At 37.9% G+C, this 24,283-nt stretch overlaps 1 protein-coding gene across 6 annotated transcripts in view; it reads right to left on the reverse strand.

Moving 5' to 3' along the window:
* The window catches only part of LOC150077338 (potassium voltage-gated channel protein Shaker-like), a 319,999-nt gene extending 297,017 nt beyond the window's left edge, over nt 1-22,982 (reverse strand). For 2 of the 6 annotated variants that reach the window (XR_016547719.1, XM_090386662.1), the window contains exon 1: nt 22,631-22,982. Coding sequence is in view for 1 of the 6 variants with exons in the window: in XM_090386662.1 (XP_090242788.1) it covers nt 22,631-22,776 (146 nt within the window). In the remaining 5 variants the exon portion in view is untranslated. Of the gene's footprint in view, nt 1-20,648; nt 20,914-22,630 lie in introns of those variants that run through there. The other 4 variants (XR_016547722.1, XR_016547724.1, XR_016547720.1 and 1 more) reach the window with 2 other exon arrangements.
* Nucleotides 22,983-24,283: the final 1,301 nt, after the last annotated feature.

Here is a 24,283-nt window from a genome sequence, read left to right on the forward strand (position 1 = left end):
TTTGTTTGTAAAGGATCGATGCTGATATTCTGGCCGAAGATGGATCTGATAATTTCTTTAACAAAACCTGATTTTATTCAACATTACGGGTATCCGAATACTTTTGACAAGATAGTGTATACTATTAGTTGGATGGTTACCACAGTAACGATAGGCTGTTGCCATAGTATGCCTATGGTTCCCATGGCAACCTCTGTTGCCATAGCATGCCTATGCTTGCCGTATCAACAAAAAGCGCAGGTAACGGTACGAAACACCACGTTGTAATAAGGCGATCTTAGCGATATTTGTTACGTGGTAATTAGTCACGACATAACATACTAGTGCAAACCACGGAAAAGAGCCAAAATCGATTTTAATAGCAGCAAAAAATAAAAATAAAAAAGTGATGATAATTTATGGTTATTCCATTGCTCCGAGTCCTATCGTTTCGTCTTGTTTTGGTCTAGTTCTTACAAATTCGAACGCTGGGTTTGTTATGGCTGTGGTAATCCACTACTGCTTTTTTTTATATGTAATAAAAAGTTATGTCACTTTTAATAATCACCCACAGTTACTTCTCTTTAAATCAAGAGTAACTTTCGCGTTATGAACATAAATTCGACCTTCAGTTATGAACCATCCCTTCCCACACTTGTAGGTAAGTTTTAACTTCATACCTATTAATAGTCAGTTATGGAAATGGCCATTTCTTTTCATGTATATAACCTGCAGCGTATCCTGTTTTCTTATTCCACCGAGTAGCCAAAATTTTTCGCTTACGTCGCATATTTTCATCGGAGCCACTGCGCCTACTCAGACAGTGGAATCTAAAAATGTTATTGGGGAAAGAAATCCGTAATTCACAATGGGGAATAGGCCTTCCCCTTCTCCCGTGGCTGTGACTTCAGCATCGATTGAGTTGCTCGCTGCTTTTAGGAAAAAAGTGACCCGGGTCGGGAATTGACCGAGGACCTTGGCATCGCAAACTAACGTTCTTGCCAAGTTAGTTACTCAAGCAGAAGTCATTAATACGAGCTCTTGTAGACAGTCGACTGCCGCTAATTATATGGCTAAGCTAGACAATTTTTTGTCCTTCAGCTTACCAAATCCAAGGTTTTTTTTTTTCAAAACTTGAATCTCAGTAGGGCGTTAAGCGAAGCGAAATTTATATTTGTGGGAACGGTGCGAATTTTGGACGACATACAGAATTTCCAAACACAACATGATAAATGAAACCCGAAAGAAGAATCACGCATTTGTTACGCTACTTCATTTACACTGTGACAAATTTAATAAACCACGATAATACATTTAGAACAAACAACATGTCACATCGAAGCTCATAACTCAATTTCTTTATTGATTTTTCTTCCGCATTACACTAATTCGCAGTAAATGAACGTCTCATTGATCATCTCGTTTCTTTAAAACTTTGAAGATTGAAAAATTAGGATGAAAGAAATGTTTTTTTTTGATATATCACGGTTTTCGTTTTATGTGAGTTGTACAAATTTCAATTGTTAAATCGAGGACTTGGAGTCAGACAACATTAACTACAAAATTGCAGTTTTCTTTTGAGATAACTTTAGCTTAACTTTATACAAATAACAACGCATATCGTGTCATAGAAATGTATTTCTCTAGTAGTTTACAAGTCAGCTTGGGCTGGGCTTTAAACATATTTCCGGTAAACCACGCAAATGTCAAATGCTTTTTTCTTGGTTAATTACAAAAACGTTTACTACAAAATGATTTTGTAGTTAACGTTATCTAACACTAAACCCTCGAAGTGTTAAAATGCAGAGAATACGTTTACATTTAAAGCAACAGATATTTAGTTTTACAAACCGTTTTGTAAAATATTCGTAAATTGCGGTTTACTTATGTAAATTGCGTGCATTCTGTGATTGGTTTACCTGCTTTTCTGGATGAAAAACCCACAAGACCGAGCAGTTCTGCCACTTCTCGGAAAAAAAAGTCAATTCCTCCCATGTTGACGGGATTTTCGAACCAAGACCTTTTACACACAAGGGCAGCGATCATAACCACTGTATTTCCGCTAGGTTAACAATAACTGTGGATCGGCAATTGCATAAATTATTTGCTTATCCAGAAGTTAATGAAGATTATAAATTGAACTGTAGTGAAGAACGTATCGAATGTTTTTCATGATTATAAACTAGAAAATTCTGATTTCAGCTGAAGGATAGACGAAATGATAAAAATGGAGATGCTTTTGATTAGGCCAGGTTAACTGAAGTCGTCCTCAGTGACAGCGTAGTGGATTACTCCGTGATTTTCAGCTCACACGACATGTAGATCGGCTGTTGAACACACACACGCTTGTACAAACATTATACACGACTATAAGAACCGGAGTACTATACGAATCGGCAAGATATGACCAAAGTAGTCGATGCACCAACAGTCATCCTAAGATAAAGCCATAGTGTGTAAATCAATTACTTATATTCTAAACCGCCGGTTTTTCTATTTACAGAATGAAAATCCCGAAAAAATCTTGTACTTTTCTTCCTTTACATCGATTAACTCAATTTCCTCGACATCAAAGAGATTTGAACCTGAATCTTTTAACCAGTAACAAATGAAGTGACATAACTGCGATCCTGCTAAATGAATGATTTCTATAGAGAAATTGTCAAGGTGCTTCCTTTTTTCACTGATGTTCAAATTGTTCTACCAGACTAGTACTAGTGTTCTGATATTGAAGCCTTGCCACTAACCTGATTATAAACTGCTCTCGTGGTATTATTTTACTGGTTTGACTACTGGAGGGTAGGTGGTATCAGTAAAAGAATACCAACTCCATAATTCATCCCAAAGAAGAGGGCATTGATATATCTCGCACCGTGATCAATCCGTGCCAGCCACGATGCTGCTGCTCTAAAGCATTGACATTTTCTATCGTAGAGTTAAAAACTAGGATTTTCTTACTATTTGAGCCTCCGTTTCAATAATTGAATAAAAATATTAAAATTGTGCTGTTTTGAGTATGCATACATTTCAATGCTTTTATACACAACAGTGCCTCTACGTTCCTGATTGAATTCAGGTTCGGGTTCTTCTGTTTGTATTTATTATTGCTAATATGAAAGGGTTAAGTACTTTTGTATGTCTCGAAATTTGAGCAGGCAGAGGGAACTTATTGTCGCTTTCTGAAGGCTGTAATTTTTAGAGGAGACATATTAAGAAAAAATTTGGTTTACTGTTCTAAGGCAGTGAACTAAAGTTTTCAGGCTGTTTCTTCGTATTAATCCAAAATGGATAACAGTTGGGTACACTAAAAAAAGCTCAATTTAGATCCACACCACTGATCGTTGGTATTTCGGTATGAAAACAGAGGTAAGTTAATAGTAACTGTATTACAATTTATAGTAAACATAACGAAATTACCATATTCGTGATCTCTGCCTGACAGGATTAGGTGATTGGTGCCTGCGGAACGGTAGTATGTCTGGCTCCCAACTCTCCGTGATTCAAGCTTGTAATCATTTTGTTTCTGATAATGTAGGTAAGTTCGATGCGCTTAATACTGTTTTTTTTCACCTTCCAGTTCATAAAAATAAACAGCAGTCCCGTCCATTTGTTCGAGCTTTCACTTTCCTAAGGAGGTCCTCCTTGTTCTAAAAGAATCGTAGTAGAAGTGCTTCGTGAGGATGAAGAAAACTTATTCCGGTAAGTTAAAACAATACAAGAATTATAGAACGGAAAGAGTTACCTTTAGAAATATATGTAGAAAAGTTGGACAGAGGGTAAATGAACAGATACAGATGTATATAAGTGATCTACTGTAACTGATTATACTAATAATTTTTTCTTGGCAATATATATGATTAGTAGAAGTCAGATGAGAAGATATACTTTGAAGATTTAACGAAGGCATTTGATACAAGTAAACAGGAGGTTTTGATTCTTTTTAAAATTAAATTGTAATATTTTTGATTAGTTACTTCTTGGGTATGCCACTTTCTAACCAAAGGACACTTAAGGTATTTATTCGTAGCATATCAACGGGATATATCTCAAATTCTGATGTGTCACAGGATCCCGTTAAGGTACCGCTATTGTTTTTACTATTTAAAAAGATGCTGCTGCTTCTGGCATGCAAATATACCGGTGCACAGTTAATCATTTACTTCAACCAGAGTTTTTCAAAATTAATTAACACTCCGAGTGACCACGTAGAAATCCAGAAAAATTTCATCTTTATTTGGAAGTTTGCCTGAATTTCAATGCGCCAATGTGGGTTTTGGCGAACACAAGGTGCTTCTGTGCGCAGACAGTTACCAAAGGAACATAACCTTTCCTTATTCAGTGGGTGGTGCTTTGCTGTCAGAAGTTTCCACAGTGAAGGATTTCAAAGTGACGGTAGATGATAATTGTTATTTTTGGCCACGTATCAGTGCTATAAAAATCTCATCGTTATATGGACTTTGGAGTAATTAATTAATCATTAATTAATTTAATTATTCTAATGGTCATAGAAATATATCTACTTATTTTGATTGTCTGTGGTATATTTTAAAAGTATTCATTATCCTGTCTCTATCTGGGGATTTAATTAAAATTTTACTATATATGGTACTTTATGATAGTCTGGAATTAAGTTGCCCAAACAGAATCGTAATGTACATTTTATTATAATATATACAGTAGTTATATTTATATAATTGTAGTATATATATATATATATATTTATATAATTATTAGTGTGTACGTGTGTATATATATATATATATATTACGTATAATTTTATTCCTTGTTATAAAGCTTCTTCCTTTTTGACATCCATTCTAAAACGATTCTTGCAATCTGTGCGTATGAAAAGAAAAAGAGCACTTCACCAGACTACATTTACTTTTAAAATTTGAAACGGAAAATGTGAATTGTAATTAATGCAATGAAAATAACTGCTGACAATTTTTTTTTTTTTTTTTTGAAATTCATACGGAAAGTGAAATAAAACCGAGAGAGCAACCATATTCGATGTACTTCGTTGGTCATTAAACGTATGCAATGAAGGATGCTTTTCTATCTAGCAAGCGTTTATATTAATTGCTTTACGGAACGTATTCAGTGAACACTTTATATCATTTACAATACATTAATACCCACTCAACATTAAAATATTAAAAAAGAATAGCATACGCCCAAGCATGGCTATACATATTCCAACCAAGTACAAACGGTCTTCGAAGTATGATGAATATAGAACACACGGGTACGCCCAGATATGAAAGGCAAAGCTACATTTCTGTTGTAAATTTCTTCGGGGTTTCAACGTGTATATTGACAAAAATATCCATTTGCAGGTAACTTGTGCCAAATGAATTTAACTTGATAAGTGGGGCCAGCCTTGGAGGCACCGTGAAGTAATCCAACTGGGTGTGGCAGGACAATACACAATTCTCTATAACTATGGTTTATAGCTCAAGAATAAAGCTGATGTTACGCAATGTTTGGGTTCTAAGTACGAGAAACCGAATTTAAGCACGAGCATCACAGAGAAATTTTCCGGGTCGATAAGGTCTTGTCCGGGCTAACATTCTTGCTTAATGCAAGAGGAACTGTTGGTTGCAAACGAAAAGAACCATGAACTTTGGGATAGAGGCTACTTTAATTTAATAAGCTGCATTTTATGGCAGAAATGTATCAAACGTCGCTGAGTTATTATATCATTTAGAAATATGATCGGACGTGCATTGAGAATCTCATCATAACGTTACAGAATTTTTTAAGAATTCTATTGAATTAAAAAACTTATTTACAACTAAAGTGCTTCGTCAAAACTCGTGGGATCTATAGAGCTTGTGCTTATTCATCCTTTATGAATTACAAACATGCTGTGTATTAGAATTGGTAATCATTGGAATCACTTCTCCCACAATTTTTTTTTTGTTTGTTTTAAATTATGATACTTAGCTAGCTGAGGCATACGTCCAGTTCAAATTAATTTTTAAGAGAATTAAAAATTCGTACCCAGTACAAAATAGTAAAAAATGTTGAGAATTTGTTATTCCTCTGAAGATAATTAATGCGTCGCCATAAATTTTATTCTTACAAGTTATAGAATAAAATTTGTTCTATCCTGTTTTTATTCTATAAATAAGAATTATAGAAATTTTATTGTAGAATAACATTTTTATTCTACAGCAAAAGTTGTCTACTTGTCATAAATTTTTATTCTTATTGATGAAAATTAGGCAATAGTTTTAATAATGCATAACGCAACAATTTCCAGGAGGCTTGGAAAGTTATTTTTGATATACGTAGCTTGAGTTAATTTTGACACCGGTAGAGGGAGTTAATCCTATAACGCTGTTAACAAAATGAAGGTTATCGCACACGAAAAAAATACGCTAAAATATATAATTAAATATTTTTGTGCTATTTGCATCAAGTGTAAAGCTTTGCTCTGTCTATTATGCCACTGTTATATAAGAATTATTGAAAAAAAACGTTGTCACTTTAAGATGTATATCTTACTTAAGTATTTTATTTTACCCATTTTTTGAATCACCCTTTGTACACCAGGATTAACTGTTTATAGGTTGGTAATGTTCCGTCTTTTTTCTATAAGCAAACAGTATGGAAAAAAAAATATAGAAGCAACCAGTAAATGTATGACTTCGATTTTAAACGCTTCCTTCTAGAACAAACGTATACAGATCACATGATAAATGCATACATAAAACGTGTATTTATCACAGCATTAAGCAGCGATGTTCTGCGTATATGTGGATATATTTATTAACCATTTTCGTAGATTTTAACATTCACATTACTACCAGTACAGCCAAACCTTCTTCTATCCAGTATTTTCAAGCTAATGATAACGTAGATATCTCGCTACTACCCAGTGCACACTGCTACCAGCCGACGCTGTCACCTGTAGCCACATCAGACTCTCCGCCAGGCGAGGTAACGTCTTTTTCATCATTCTGGTTACTTTCATATTTTAAGAGGTATCAACAGACTGCTCAAGCAGCGATTCCAGCACGCTCCAGAGAGCCTTCCAGCTGTGGTAACGATCGACCTGTGAAAACTGTGATCAATAATGTAACAAGTTACGGAATGTTCTATTATTTATCGGAACTACCAAACATTACAGCCTAAGGCTGAACTTATGAATGATTCCGCATTTCTGTTGGACGGGCAGTTATCCGAACCGACGAATTTCACTACTTGCGTTCCAGCACAAGTGGAAGAAAGATGTGATTGAAGCCATCACTCTGAACAACGCCAAACTTGTGTGTTTTCGTGACGAGACCCCCCGCTTCTGGCGTCATTGATATTGACACTAGCCGTGATACAGATACGAGTAGTCGGAGAGATTTTGCATTGATTTTCCATCCTCTAAATATGAATGGATGGCGACATGCAGACATTGCTCCGTGTTAGGGAATAACTTGTCAATCGATGGGAACAAATGATTTCTCTGCCAAAATGTCTGAGTGTGACGCCCTCGACAAGATTTAAATCATTCTGAGAAATGAAATGAACTAGAGCAAGATCTTTATTTATGGGTAAATTCGTCGAAGCAAGCGAGTGCAGGCATTAATACACGTAATAAAACACAATTTAAGTAGTTGTGAAAAAGAAACATTGCGCAGAACTGGGACTTGTGCGAACTGTGATACATCTGTCAGAAACGTGTTTGAAGAGGACGGTGAATTCATTTGGTAGTGTGGATACAATGCCAGTGTTATGACGGCCTTAATGAGGTCACGATGACATTTGGACAGAATTTTCTGTTTAAGACAAATACGCAAGTAAAAAGCTCCACTAAAGCTTAGGTGTGTGTTAAGCGCCAAGGCAACCAAGACTATGAGGCGGTTTCGTATTTGTCTGTAATTACGTGCATTCTTCGATCAGTTTGCTAGAAACGAAAACCCTGATTTTCCAGGAGGAAAAACAATGTAGCCCTCGCCTGAGATTGACTAACTCAGCCAGGTTTCAAAAAAAGCCCATAAATTCCTCGCGCCATTGACGAGATTCGAACTCAGCCCTTTTCCATCTGCTATGGGAGGATGGTAATTATAGCCACTCTGCTATCCTCGAGGGCAAAAGCTCCACTAAAAATAAAAACTGTGGAGCTAAAATTCTCAAGGCATAAAAAGATGAACCGACTTAACTGTTTAAGTGCGAAACGAAAATTTTCCGAATCCAGTTTTGATATTTCTTATTTACTAGCAAACATTTGCCCACAGTATATATTTATTGCCCTTTTTTGAGAAGAAAATTGAGAAAATAAAAGTTATAAATTTATAAAGCGCCCTGGAAAGAAAACAAAATAAAACTGAGACGAACATTTTGAAAATTTAAATTAAATAAAGATTTACCTAAAAAAATTATTATTCAAATTCTAAAAAAGCTTTGGTATTTCCTTTAAATTTTCGTAAAATTTCCTCTCATAATTTATTTATTTTTTATTATTATTATTTTGTTTTCTGTCCACTTAATAAAAGAAATATAAGGTTACAATTTTATTTTTTCTTCCTTATTAAAAACTACTTCTAATTATGTCAACTGGCATCCGTTTTATTTGGTCCAAGCGTGTATATTTAGAAACCAATTTCCACTTTTCTACAAACAAGGCATGATGTAGTAGCATGTAATGCAAGAAAGTAAGTGTATGAGCTTATGCAGCATCCGCCAAAAAAAAAAAAAAAAAAATCACACCTTTCCCTCCAAATGCATGTCCAGTTCCTCCTTAAATTTATTTAACCTATCAACTTCCACAATGACAGATGGAAGTTTGTTCCAGAAATTAACCACCCGCTGGCTAAAGACAAATTTCCGCACATCTGTTCTACATCTGTCTTTTCTCAATTTGAATTTATGCCCCCTTAGGTTCGTAATCTGAACAAGTGGAAGGATCCTATCAAAATTCAGTGTGCTCAACCCGTTCAAGGCCTTATACACCTTGATCAGATCACCGCCCAGGTGCCTAGTTTCCAGCCACTGCAGTTTGCAGAACTTAAGCCTCTCTTGGTAAGAGGATCCCTTCATTCCCCTCACCAATCTTGTGGCCCTTCTCTGTACACGCTCAAGCATATCGACATCCTTCCTAAAATGAGGCCTCCAGACCTGTACGCAGTACTCAAGGCGTGGCCTGACCATTGCTTTATACAGAGGGACACTCACCTCCTTTTCCCTGCTAGCAAAATTCCTATATATCATTGACAAAACCCCATGACCTGCCCTGGCAGCCTGTCTGCATTGCTCAGAAAACTTCATATCTGACTGCGCAATTACTCCCAGATCTTTTTCATTTTCTACCACCTTAAGTGTAGTACCACAGAGTTGGTACATTTCTCTGGGGTTACTTCTACCCATATGCAGTAGTTGGCATTTATCAAGATTAAACTTCAGTTGCCACTTCTTAGCCCATCTGCTCAAATTTTCTAGATCCTGTTGCAGTAGCACACTGCCATTACTGTCATTAACAACCCTGACAACCTTTGTATTATCTGCAGACTTCGACACTAAGCCTGATATACCTTCATCAAGATCATTGATAAATATACAAAACAACAGTGGACCCAACACCGAACCCTGTGGGACTCCTCTAATAACATTAGTCCACGAAGAGCAGCACCCATTAATTACCACCCTCTGTCTTCTCCCACTCAACCATCCTTTTATCCATTGTAGCAACTTACCCTTAATACCATTCTGCTCCAATTTGTACAATAGTCTTCCATGCGCAACAGTGTCAAAAGCTTTCCTGAAATCCAAGTATATGAGATCAAAATTATTTTTTGTATCCAGTTCCTCTGTAACCACATCATAATAATCAGTCAAATTTGTTAGACAAGACTTTCCCTTAACAAACCCCTGCTGTGTCTGAATTATTGCTGCAGTCTTGTCTAGATGATCCTGCAATGCATCTTTAACCAGTGACTCCATTATTTTACCCGGAACAGAAGTTAAACTAACTGGTCTGTAATTACTCCTGTCACCCTTCGATCCCCTTTGTGAATTGGGGATACATTTGCACATCTCCAGTCCGTGGGAACCACCCCTGTGTCCAAGGATGCTCTCATAATTATGGCTAAGGGTTTGCTTAGTTGCTTTGCCGCCTCCTTTAATATAACTGGATAGATCCCATCTACCCCAGGTGCGTTTCTTATGCTTAACTTCAACAATTTCTCCTCTGCTTTGCTCTCAGTTATTAGAAAATCATTAAGCACTCTGCTACAATTTGATAACCTTCTGCCATTTTCAAACCTTAATAACTCCTCATGTGTGAATGTAGATGCAAAATGTAAAGGAAGTCATGCAAAAACGGGTTAATCATACGGATAATACGGTAAGAATTCTAAAGTTTTATGTCGTAAGGAGCAGGAGAAGATTTAGTTATTGAGAAATTGTGATTCTTTCTAGTTGAATCATTTGCAGGAAAAATTTCACTCGAAAATAATATGGCTAATTCGGAATTCCACATTTTGGAATTATGAATTTTTTTCTGAGATTGAAGTTTATTTTTATGACTGAAATTCTATTAATTTATTTCAAATGGGAGAAAGCAGCAATCGAACGTGGACGTATACTTTATGCAGTGAAATATGATCGAAGGAGGATTTCAAAATGTTATGGAGAATAGTTGTGGTTTTCAACTAATACAGAAGAATTCTTCCCAGTAAACTTATTGAATATGTCACCCTTCAGCCAGTACGTTAATTACTAATTAATAAGTGGAGAGTATCGTGTAGAACAACTTGCATGTCCGTTATTCACCTTGGAATGTAAAATAAATCAGTTGCAATCGGTGTTGCCAGCATTCTTCAAATGTCTAGCGTTGTTTTTGCATAAAGAACATTTTTATAATTACTGAATTACTTGTGACCTTAGTATTTTCTTTTAAGATAACATGGATACATCAGTGGCTTAAATAATGGAGTTGATAATTTGACATATCCCAATGGATCTCACTATAAATGAGTAACAGAGCTTCACCGACCAATGAACTTGTGATCTAAGAACGTTCGTCTTGAAATACTAGAATAAGTAAGCTTTAATGCTTAGCGTATTAATTTCACAGTGTCACAAATAGCAGAAAGTATGACAGTCTATAGGAAATCATTTTAAACAGAGTTGGGTGTTTGTGAACCGTAGCAATAGCACGAATATGTTGATTTTAAGATTTCTTCTATGCTTCTTTTTGGTTTTTAATGAAAGAATGGCAGAAAAACGTAGAAGGAAGTCTGGGATGAGTGCGTTTTGAGATAAATAAACAATATTTTAACAGGAATTAAGAAATATCCAACTGTTTAGAGCAAGTTATGTGCGTGTTCTACGGAACCCTAGTTTCTGTAAATGTTCCGTTAATTTTTCAGTTTGATTCATTACTGACTTTTTTTTTTGTATTGTTTTTAATTTATTGTTCGTTATTATAGTGTTTAAAGATATTCGAGTTCTGCGGATTTACCATGGGCGGAAAGAAGTTCGAAATCGTTGTTCGGGAAGGTGGAATTTCAGCGTGGGGTAGGATAAGGCGTAATATATTTTTAATATTTGAATACCTTTACAGGAAACAGACGGCCTCCGTAGCCGAGTGGGCAGGAGCGGGAGTGCAGTAGCACACGCTCTTTGAGTAGATCGGAGTTCAAGCCCCTGACTGCTGAATACGGTCGATCTGCCAACCCGCACTGGACCAGCGTGGCAGATTATGGTCCATTTCCCTCAGCATGAATTGTTGAGGAGGCTTCCATCCTGCAGTGGGTTGATAATGGCTGCACTTTACTTTTTTTTTTTTTTACAGGAAACAAAAGGAAATATTTCGTCTTATAGGTATTTTCTCTTAAATGTAATCCTCATTGATTCGCAACAGTTTTATATGCTTCAACTGAGAGATGAACCTCTCAGTTGAAGCACGGCCGACGGATCCGAGGCCTCGATCTCAGGAATGATGGACCCGAGGGATCCATCTCAGCTGATGAACCTCTCAGTTGAATCAGCTCATCTCTCAGCACTTCACCTTCGTCTTCACCACTGCCATTGTTCACAACCCTCATGTTATTTGTCAAATGTCGTGTCATACCGCATTTTTCAACGTTAACTGCCATTTTTCCACCTAATTTTTCTAGATCTTGTTCCAGTATTATCTTAATTACTCACCCTGCTGGGATATAACTGGATACAATCATTAATCACCCTGCTGAATATAACTTTATAAAGTTATACTTTGCAAACTTTAAATATTTAATATTTAACATTTAATCCTTAACAAAGGCGCCTCCGTAGCCAGGTGGGTAGGAGCAGCAGTGCGTAGCACACGCTTCTTGATTAGACCAGGGTTCGAGCCCGTGACCACCAAATACGGAGGATGCGGAAAGGTCAGGGAATGACCACCGCATATCCCCGGAGCAATATGGCCTTAGTTGCTAATGCTCCTAAAAACCAAATAACAAACAAACCTTAACAAAGGCATATTTTGTGTCCTTTAGAATGCCGTATCTATCTAAATGTCCCTGAATTGCACTCTTAATCATTGCCTCTAAGATTTTTCCTACCACTGAAGTCAGAGTAACTTGTCTGTAGTTAACAACTTTACTCTTAGAACCGCTTTTATGTATTGGCGGTGCATTGGCCGGTCTCCAATCCAAAGGCATCTTCCCTGAGTCCAAAGATGTCCTCATAATTAACCTCAATGGTTCAATACACTCCCTGGCAAATCCCTCAAAGCTACAGGGCATCAACTCCTGGAGGCTTATTTGCCCTTATGCTCAAAAGTTTCTCTAATAAACAATCATCTTTCTAATTACGACATCACTAATTTCATATGGCTCAGCCTCACTCGAACATCCGCTTCTCACCCTGAAGGGACTTTCGTCAGTAAAGACCGATGACATGTCTCTTGAGGTTCCAACTGTACTGTTATGAAGGCTCAATTGAAATGGACTCTATGTAAGGAATCCAGTGGTTTGTATTCCATTAACTCCAAACCACAGCAGAGTTCATCGAAACTGTTGCATGAATATGTGACTTGGTACCCTGACAAATGGGGTTTAGTTCTGTTCTCTGAGTCCCGTTTTAGCCTACAAACAGACTAGATGTTATTTCATCTAGAGACAACGAAGAACGCGGTAACAATCATCCAACATCAAAGAAGGGGACATTTACAGTAGAGGCGGTGTTCTCGTGTGGGGCGGAATAATGATCAACGGCTGCGCCCCTCTTCGTGTTTTGATAGGGGTACCGTAACTGCGCAGAGGTACCGAGAACAGATCGTCGATAAGGCCTATGTGCGACTTTTTAGGGGTGCGCCATGCTCTGTAGCCCACATAATCGGAGCCTTTCCTCATTCGGTCGTCCTTTTTCCGATCTCACCATTCGAGTTGTTGGTCTTTAAGCTCTTTCAAGAATCTCAATGTCTTTTTTCAGATGAGGTCTCCACACATGAACGCAGTATTCCAAATGTAGTTTTGCAATTGTTTTATACAGTGGGATTATGACTTCCCTATCTCTCCAGGACAACGTTCGATAAATCATCAATAGGACACCATGGGCATTCCTGGCTGCCTATTTACACTGCTCAGAAAACTATTGGAACTCCCAGATCCTCTTCTTCCTCTATTGTTTTTAATTCGACTGCACCCAGTGTAAAAATTTATTTTACTCTTCCCCAAATATTAAGACCTTTCATTTTGCTGCATTAAAACTTAGTTGCTGCTTTTCTGGCCATTCCTGAAGCCTGTTCAATTCATCCTGAAGGCGCGCTGCTTAGCTCTGATCATTAACGACTGTACCAACCTTTACGCCGTCTGCAAATTTTGCTATCGCGCCTTTTATTCCTTCGTCTGTCATTTATGAAAATGAGAAACAACAGTGGTCCAACAACCGATCCTTGAGGAGAATCCATTCCTGACTTAACATTAATCTGAAGAATACCCATTAATCGCAACCCTCTTCTGCCCTGCAGCCATCCAGCAATCCATCTTAGAATCTTACCAGTAACCCAGCCTGTTCAAGCTTATAGTAACCTCTCATGAGGGATCGAGTCAAATTTTTCGCTAAAATCCAAATAAACTATGTCGAAATTGTTCCCAACATCCAACTCATGAGTAACTGTGTCAAAACAGCCTACTAAATTAGTAGTTAGTTATTACTATAATTAATATCACTCATATACCACTTGAAATTAATAATATAGTTTATTAAGCTAATCGCCTAAATCACTATACAAATTAAGGTGACGTTTCAAGCATTTTACCAGTACCCATCATCAGAACGTGCTATTGAGGGACAGAGAAATATAAAGGGTTACAAATTTGAATATTATAATAACAATTGCAATTAATACTACAATTAATATTACAATTACAATTATCCACAATTAATTAACTTATTGGAATTGTACATATACAGTTGTAATTGTAATTTTGATAATTGTTGAAGGAGTTTATTTATGAATGGATAATGCACACACATCATTTCTACTACCAAGATAGTTTTAATGTATCGTTTTAATTATATCTCATATTGTGAATAGCTTCACAACGAGTTGCCATGGTATTGCACTACCTCGAATAAGTAACGCTTCATCTATGGAGAAGACTGATGTTAATTATTCTAGGCGGATACCACCACCCAGACGGCATCAGTCTTCTCCATAGGTAAAGCGTTACTTATTTGAGGTAGTGCAATACCATGGCAACTCGTTGTGAAGCTATTCACAATATGAGATATAATTACAATTCCTTGGTAGTAACAATGATGTGTGTGCATTACCCGTGCATAAGTAAACTCCTCCATATTCTTAGACATTTAGCCAAGAAATATCTTTTGACAATTGTTATTGTAATATTCAAATTTGTAACTTTTTATATTTCTCTATCCCCAACAGCATGGTCTGATGACGGGTATCGGTAAGATGCTGTCTGAAACGTCACCTTAAATTGTCTAGTGATTTAGGCGATTAGTTTAATAAACTGTATTATTAATTTCATGTGGTATGTGAGTGGTATTAATTATAGTAAGCCTCCGTAGCCAAGTGGTCAGGAGCGGGAGTGCAGTAGCACATGCTCTTTGAGTAGACCGGGGTTCAAGCCCCTGACTACTGAATACGGTCGATCTGCCAACCGGCATTATGGTCAATTTCCCTCAGCATGAATTGTTGAGGAGGCTTCCATCCGGCGGTGGGTTGATAATAGCTGGCCTTTACTTTTTTTAATTATAGTAATAATCTTAATATCAAGACAGCTTTCCAGACAAATTAAAACAGAACTGAAAACTATATGGGAAGATATGAAATGAACTTGTTGTAAAGAGAACAAGAAAGCATGTAAAACTGCTCTCCAGTAAGGAGAAAGCACCTATAATAAAATGCGCAGAACGGAAGTGCTGAGAAGAAAGCTGAAAAGCGCTCAATTATTGTTAGTGCAAGTCGCCATATACAGAAGACTTTTGTGGCACACGTTACAGTCCCTAATAACGGTTTCACCCCTATTAGGGATCCTAACGTGCCACGAAAATGCCACATACCACCAGCCTGCAGTGTTGACATCTTGCAATGGGTCTGCTCATTTGTGCTGCAGTGTCGGTGTTCCTATGCTCGCTGTACCAGTTGCTTTTAACCGTCAAAAGCGAGAACAGGTGAGGTTGTTTGCTGTTTTAATCCATTCGTTATTGGGCCCGACGTATTCCGCATTCCGATAAACATTTGCATACCACTGTTGCACTGCACTCTCATTTTACCAATTATGGCCCCTCTGTAAGACTGCACGATTCTTTATAACCTCCGTAGGTCTCCGAAGTTGTTTCTGGCCACAGGAGTGCCGTTGGCTGGATGTTTTCTGATTGCTATCCTACTTCAGTACACTTAGGACACCATTGTGCGGAACTTCCCCAGCAGGCGACAGGGTCCTTGATAATTGCGCCAGCTCGTCTGGACTCACTCCCATGCTGCTCTCGAAGTCACTTAGATCGCGCTGTTGGACACACGTGCTATTCCTCACTGTCTGACTACCTACTTTATAATGTTGTACGGATATGCGACACTGATGGAGCGGCGAATTCCTTGGATGGTGGGGGAAGGGTTAAGGAGTGTACCTAAGAAAATTATGCTACTCCTTATGATGAGAAGGAATTTGCCATTTATTATGAAACCCTCATTAGATAATCGTACCTCTCTATTTCATAGAAACACTTTATTCCTGTTTTAGATTTTCCTCTAGACAAAGAAGAGAGGAGAGCTGAGACAGTGTGTTGTATCTATATATTATCTATTTTTGGGATGAAAATCCTTTGTTTCCGGAAAAAACAACCGTATAACTCTGAGTAGTAGTAGTAGAGGCATGTAATGCAAGACAGTAAGCTTATGTAGCATCAGCAAAAAAAAAAAAAAAAAAAAACACATTTCACACATCCATTCCCTCTAAAAATTTTTCCAGTTCCTCCATGAATTTATTTAAGCTACCAACTTCCACAACGACAGATGGAAGTTTGTTCCAGCAATCAACTATCCGCTGGCTAAAGGCAAATTTCCGCACATCTATGCTACAACTGTCTTTCCCCAATTTGAATTTATGCCCCCTCAGGTTCGTAATCTGAGCAAGCGGAAGAATCTCATTCAAGGCCTTATACACCTCAATCAGTTCACCTTCCAGGTGTCTAGTATCCAGACGCTGCAATTTGCAGAACTTAAGCCTTTCTTGGTAAGAGGACCCCTTCGTTTCCCTCACCAATCTTGCTACCCTTCTCTGTACTCGCTCAAGCAACTCTACATCCTTTCTAAACTGAAGCCTCCAGTCCTGAACGCAGTACTCAAGGCGTTACAAAGGGATAATCACTTCCTTTTCCCTACAAGCAAAATTCCTGTATATCATTAGAAATACCCCATGAGCTGCTCTTGCAGCCTGTCTGCATTGCTCAGAAAACTTCATATCTGACTGCACAATTGCTCCCAGGTCTTTTTCATTTTCTACCACTCTAAGTGTAGTACCACATAGTTGGTACGTTTCTCTGGGGCTACTTTTACCCAAATGCAGTACTTTGCATTTGTCAATGTTAACAAAGACGCTTTAAACTTGTATATATCTAAGACCTGCTAGGGGTACTTTTTCTGTAACCGCCGAAGTTCAAACATGGGCGCTCAATTAAAATCAAAAACGTATTTTGTTGATTTATAAATCCTACTCTCAAACTACGTGCCATCATTTAGTGCATATCTGAAACTATCCATAAGCGCGCAGTTTAATTGTTATTTCATTTTTGCTAGCGTTATTCAAACCTGTAAAAATGTAAGCGTAAATCATTCTAATCTCCAGGCTATTTCTGGCTTAATTATACTTTACTAACAAACTGATAATTTTTGATAATAATACAGCTGCGTCATTCTTCTCGTGTTTCTCTAGCAGCTCGAAATAGTGATCCTTGGCAGTAGAACAAAACAAGCTCGAGTGGAAAATTTAAATATTGCGATCACTATTAAAAGAACAGTATATTGAAGTTCACTGTGGTACAGGTAGGGATCATCGATAACAAAATATATCGCGTTGACCTTGCAATTGAGGAAGTAGCGGGAGGGGAAATGAATTGTCGAATGAATGCTACCGGGGAGGAAGGCAGAAATTTCAGGGAGTGGCTCTCACATGTAGCACCAGAAACAGTCTTCGTACCGTAAATTAGAGGTTCGTGTAGAAGGGCTAGCAACAGTAGCGTTAAACGCAGACTGCGGACGTTAGCGTCATATAATTATAATAGTGTAGCAACGGTCGGAGGTTGTAGCCAATAGCGAGTAGTTCAGGTCGACAGCAGTGGGTTGAAGAGTCAACAAAAGTAACGTGAAGGAATTTGTTTCGAAGACCGTTCCTTCACGTACACTTGATAAGATGGTAAGAAAGAGAAAGGTACTCCTGTTATTTGCACTATTTAAAGCTATATCAAGTACCTTTTTTAACGCACGTTATCTTAAATGTCTTTTATGCGCGACACTTACCTCAGTCAAGGGTGCGCTGAATATATGTTTTGTTTGCCTTAATCCGAAAGGATTAACCCCTCGTTTCTTTATGGCCCCGAAGGGTTTGTAAAAGAGTATTGTTCAATTTCTTTCGTTGTACAATAGAGTATTTATTTATTAATAAGTTAAAGGTAAGTTAGGCAGTATTAAACCTCTTATTATGAATTCAGGGAACCATCTACCTTTTTTTATTTTAATAAAGAAACGTAGTTTCTACGTAAACGGATACTGTTATTTGGTTAAGTTTTAAATTTATGTATTTTTTGTTATTTTAAAGCCGACTGGTATCGCAACATTTGAATTTCAAATATTATTTTTAAATAAATTTGTTTTTCCACGTCTTGCTATTTCGTTTACCGTGTGCTATGTTTAACTTTATCTTTCTGCTCTACTCAAAGTCACTTCTCATGAGAAACCTAAAGATAGAAATGCAGTTGCAATTATTGGTGTTCGATTTTGTTTCCTTTGCCATGATCTCGATTCCCAAGAGGAAGGTATTGTTCCATTCTTGATGGTTGGAGCGATGGAGTTGTCTGGAGAGTGTTGGACAGACAGTTCTACCTTTATTTAAATATCCTATTCAAGCAATCACAGTAAAATAATCGACTATAGACTGAATTTGTTATTATGTATATTACTGGCCAATAGATTTCAACTTCGGTCCAGTATTTCATCAACGTTCAAGTGAAGTAAATATAAAAGAAGTTCGAGGGTTATGTTGAGCATAATCCTTAGATGATGATCGTGAAAAGAATCGCGAGATCAGATATTGCACTTTAGAACAGATGTTTAACATCCAATTTAAATGTTATTAGTGATAAAAGATGTAATGCATAATAAAAAGTGACCGACAACGGACATGTAGCAACTAAAATGAAATAAGAAAATTAAAGTCGTAACATTTATTCTAAAACTCCATCTTTTCATGTATCCGTAGGAGTTTGGTTTGTATGCGGATTGATAACTGTAAAAACAGCGCTCCAAAAAAGTTTGACAGAAATAATTATTTCGTGATTTTGGTGCTTTTTCCACTTCGTGCTACTCATCAAACTTATACTGATAAAATCGCTTTTGGAATTATTTTTTTAATGACTTGGGGTTCCGAAGTTGTCGCTGCATAAATGCAGATCGGAAATCAGTCGACTTACACCATCGATAACTGATTAAATGGAAGTTACAATTGTTTGGTTTGTTGACCCACACTTAGTGAGAAAGAGTGTGTTTTAAGTTCCATTTAGATTAGAAGAGGAGTGTTGGATCATTAAACAAGTCAAAGAATTGAAGCTGAACAATAATTAAAATTATCCTCGTTTATGGATTGTACTACTCTGGAAGTTGGAATTCTATAACATCATTGCTCTTCTAGACTCCGAAATCGTGTCCATTTCACCATGACATCTGCTACATTATCACTAGAGTATATCGCCACCATTCATCAGCTGTCAACACTGTTCTCTTCTTCTTCTTCGTAAGATTACTGTATTGATTGAAGTGAACATCGTTACATCTTTGCCCAAAATATCCCTGTCATTCGGTAAGCTATAATTGCGATTTTCTTTCACACGAAACATCATCATTCAAAAATATCATCGTTGCCCATCAGTCAAAAGACTTTGACAAGGTTTGTGTCATTCATTAAATGTCGTTGTTAATTTTACAGTAATATCTCATAGTTACTGGCCATTAGCAATTTAGAAAGTTGACTGTTTTTGTAAAGCTAATATTCAGCTGCATTTCTGAAATTTTTTGACCTCCTTAAATATGAAAGCGATTCGTCCTAGATATAACAACGGCTGTGCAATGCATATTAACACGTTGTTGTTAATATGCATTGCACAGCCGTTGTATATCTAACAGTTGGAGAAGCATAATTACAAAATGTAAGGTCGTTAAATCATTGGTGGTCTCATTCTGACCCTTTTCCCAAAGCTTTGCAAAATATCTGACTGCAAAAGACAGATATTCGGTGAAATACAATTCGATTATTTTAAATGTAATTGAAAGGTAAAGTGCAATAAGAGGATCTCTGCACACCTCGAGCTTTCTGCCAATACTAATTATAAATAAGATCAGTTCTGCGCATGGTCCACGTGGTTTGCGCTATTCTTTAGCAATGTGTGCAAAAGTCTTGGATTCGATTCCTGTCAACAACAAATTTTATTGGCCTAGTTAGTCGGTGTCAAGGGAGGACTGATTATTCCCTTTCAGAAACCAGTTTCCATGCTGAAAAATAAGCGAGCGAACAATAGAATGCACGTAATTTACAGACATGGTACACCAGCGCCTCATGGTTTCCGTTGGAAAGACCTAATTCTAAAAAATTCAACCCTGCGTGTGATGGGCACCTGTTACTCAGCTCATATTTACATTACATTTATGGAACATTATACATTTACATTATATTCATTTTAATGTAACCATTACGTGACAATGGCAATATAAGCTTTATCAGTTCAATTAACGATTAGGTTAAGTTACATAATGCCAAGAAAGCAGATGTAACCCTTAACAAACACCAAGTAGCAGGTGCCAGTTACGAGGCCCCAATCGTATTTATGATAGCAAAAAGCTGAAGGAAGGACAGAGATCCTTTTACTGCACCTATGTCAACTCAACTAATCGGAATTCTTAATGCACAACACAAAAGCATCATCGGCCACGATTCTATTGTGTTACCTACCGTGCGGGCTTAATGCTGTGATGTGGGGAAGTTGCTTCTCCTGTGTACGAAATCATTGGAATTCGCTGTGGTATTACCGGTTATCCACAATACCAGATCAACGCTTCTCACTATCACCACTTTGACAGCCATCAGTTACTCAACATTATTCCTTTCGCCGAAATCCCGTTCGTTTAAATGCAGTACCTCGCTAGCTGTGCTGCATCCTGTCTGTTCTCACTCACTATGGTCACACTGTTGACTGTTCACTGGAAGAAGTTGCAGTAACTGAGCATCGCTATTCTTAGCTGTACCCAATACAAGCTAAATCCCTTAAATCATGTAACAAGTGTTAAGTCACCGCATTATTGGCCCTTTCACTGCTGGCTTTGCACAAAAGCAAGACTATTGTCGTTCACTACCGTGTGTCTAATGTTGGCTTTGCTCCACGAAGGATCACGGTGATTTGTTAAGGGTTACAGGGTTGGTACACCATATAAAATTAAGGTCCTTCACTATGAATGGCTGGCTAGTCACCATACGCTAGTATTTGCGCTACTTACCGGTGATAAATGTCACTCAAATGATCCCCTTAGTTTTCTTTCCTCCATGAGTAAATAGTATCGGTATACATTATCTCTCCACCACGTGATGTCACGTATCTTGAGGATATTGTTCACGTTGTCGTCACGTATGATCTATCTTTGCTACAACTCCATTTGTATTTGGCATTTGTTTGCTAAAGCGCTATATTTCCTTATGATTGATAGTGGACAGTAGTTTCGTTATAACTACGCTCGAAATTGTTTTATTGAACCAAACTGCATACATAATCACAACAATATTTATATTTCTGTCTGTCTTACGACTACAGGATAAAATGAACAAAAAAAGATAACTGTATTCTGTTCTTTGAGACAGTATGTGATCTGTCATCAATACCCAGCCTTTTTTTTAATGTTCTTAGGACATAGCATGACAGACGACCTATTTAATGTTTATTAGACAGAGTTAACTGTAGTTGGTTGTGATCCATATTAATGACTTACCTGTAGCATGAATGGAAATGAATTTCATTTAAATTTTAAGTGGTCTATATACAAGTGAAGTAGGGAGTATTAATACGAATATCAATGCACACTCTATTGTTTTAAATGCAGGATGGCAAAGAAACCTTTCCAGATATTATATATATTTTTAATATTGGGGAAAAATACTTGGATTTCCAATTACAAAGAAGATCGAAATATAATTATAGAAAAGTTGTTAAATTAATTTTTGATGGTTTATTTGAAATTCGATATTTTGTAAGTTGTGTATAATGTCGTGGCTGTGAATCGGGTTAGGCGACCTCACTAATATACGATGTTCTAAATATAGAAGGATTCGATTTGAAGGTATTCGGGAGAAGGGACTGGCAAACGTAACATCGCTAATTCGGGGTTCGGTGAAGAGTGTGGGGGAGAGCTGACGTCACCAGAGGTAAGCAAACATAAAGGCTTAAAACGATTGGGCAAACTCTTACCTGACGTGCACACCTAAAGATAGGAGGAAGAGCAGTGAGTTTGGTACAAAAACGTATTTGCTTAAAATCAATCTAAATTATTAGTGAGTCGCTTATTTTTTACTAATGAACGAAAAAAAGTATTTTTCTTGCTTGCACGTCTGCATAAATGCACTTTACCAGCACTCTCTCTTTCTAGAAATGCTATTTTGTAAGACATTTTCGCTCGCCTGCGATAAATCGAGCCACTAGAATTCCGTTATTGCATAAACATTCATGCACTTAGGACTATATATAGTGCATCCTCTAATACTGCAGCAGAGCGTTATAAATACAACCGGCAAGTATATCCAGGTAGACGCACAGCGAACAGCTTTATCAACAAGTTATCTGACACACACACATGCGCGCACACACACAATGGGGTCTACACAAAAACTACGAGCGATCACACATTTTCTTATATTAGGCAGTGTTAAAAGGTGATTTTTACACCCACCTGTTTAGCTGGCCTTGCTGCTGCTGTTGGCCTTGTTGCTGGTTCGAAGACCGATCAAACGAATGTTGGCGGTTGAAGCGGGACATGAGTTTGTCCCATGGCCCCCCCATCCCACCTCCCCCGGGCATACCTCGCAACATCGCCATGGTTGAAGAAACGACTAAAATGACCTCACACAAAAACCTTACGAGTCTAGACACTTCCGAAATTAATCCGTCGCATAAAACTTTCACACGCTGCTCCCTCGCATCGTCTCAACAGTTCCTTAAACTCCCCTCAGAAATTGCCCCCGATATCTGAGGGAATGTCGGCTTTCACGTATCCATTTGTCGCTATAAATTCCTCCAGACAATTTCCACCGAAGGCAGTTGGAAAAAAGAAAAAAAAAAAAAAAAAAAAAAAAGGCACTAACAGCAAATAAACGCTAACAAACTAATCCACCATCCGAGCTTGAAGACATGTCCTTTGCGAAATCCGCTACAACAGCCCTTAAATCCTATCTATCGGACCCGTGTCTCGCTGTACACTCGGCCACATGAGATCGGCGCACCAGCGCTTGGTACACCGACACTGTGCACTTTCCGTGAGAAGTCTCGCATTATTAATCAACCACCATTTCCAGGCCTTGTGGGGAGCTGTTCTGGTCCGCGTTCTTTCCACGGCACACTAGCACTGCAGGTACCGCTACAGTAAAATGCGCAGTGGCGTTTTTGGGTAGTGAGTGGTTTCTGTAAGGCTAGCCGTTCTTGGCATGGTGTAGAGGCGTTCCTGCAGGCCCCATCCACGTTTTTCTGTACCGTCTCAGGGGCTCCGCTAATTTGGTAGGCATGGCAGAGTGCCATTACAAGACTACCGGTGTCTCTTTGTTGGCGGCTGCTCTGTTTTCGCATAATTATTAGCTCCGACAATTATTAATAGAAAAGGATGGATTAAAATTTTAGCGTGAGGCACAGCTTGACTGCTCGTGGCGTTATATTTACGAAGCGTTACTCGGGTTTGAAGATAACGAAACGTTTGTTCTTACATTATACATATATATGAGAAAGAGAGAGGGGATATAGATGAACGAATGAATAAATATACTACGCCCGGTCGCTCTCTGATGAAGGCGAAACCGGTAAAGCATAAACAAAAGTCACCGCGCACAGGTAAGATGTGTGCAGTCAGAAATGCTCAGGTAAGACTCAACTAATGATAGCAACAGCCGTTTCATTGATTTGCGTGTGATTTTCTTTCCGACAGGAAGACGCCGTGAGCATCCAGGCTGGGAATGCCCAACGGAAGGTTGCCAAATCTCTCTCTGTTCCTTTAGCACGGCTGTTGTGACGTCACACCACTCGGATGTGCAAAGCCATTTCGTCTGGAAGCACAAATCTAACCCTTAATTGTGAAGCATGAAGTAGTAGTGCGTGTGTCAGCGTGTGATGCTCACCAGCAGTTTAGAATGGGAACAAAATTAAACATTAATAAAATTTCCTCGCAGTTTTTTGCTGCTCGCTTTCTTCTTCGAATATAGTTTTTAGAAGCAATTGTGAATTCTTAAAAACTTCGATCGCGCTGGTGATCTGCATTCTTAAATTGCCGATATCATCCCCACGAATACTTTGGTAATTCCACAGATGTTGGTTTTCTTAAGTGCCGCTTTCTTGTCTT

This window comes from Mastigoproctus giganteus, chromosome 12 (assembly GCF_048544385.1).
Source record: "Mastigoproctus giganteus isolate SK-2022 chromosome 12, ASM4854438v1, whole genome shotgun sequence".
Classification (NCBI taxonomy): Eukaryota; Metazoa; Arthropoda; class Arachnida; order Uropygi; family Thelyphonidae; genus Mastigoproctus; species Mastigoproctus giganteus.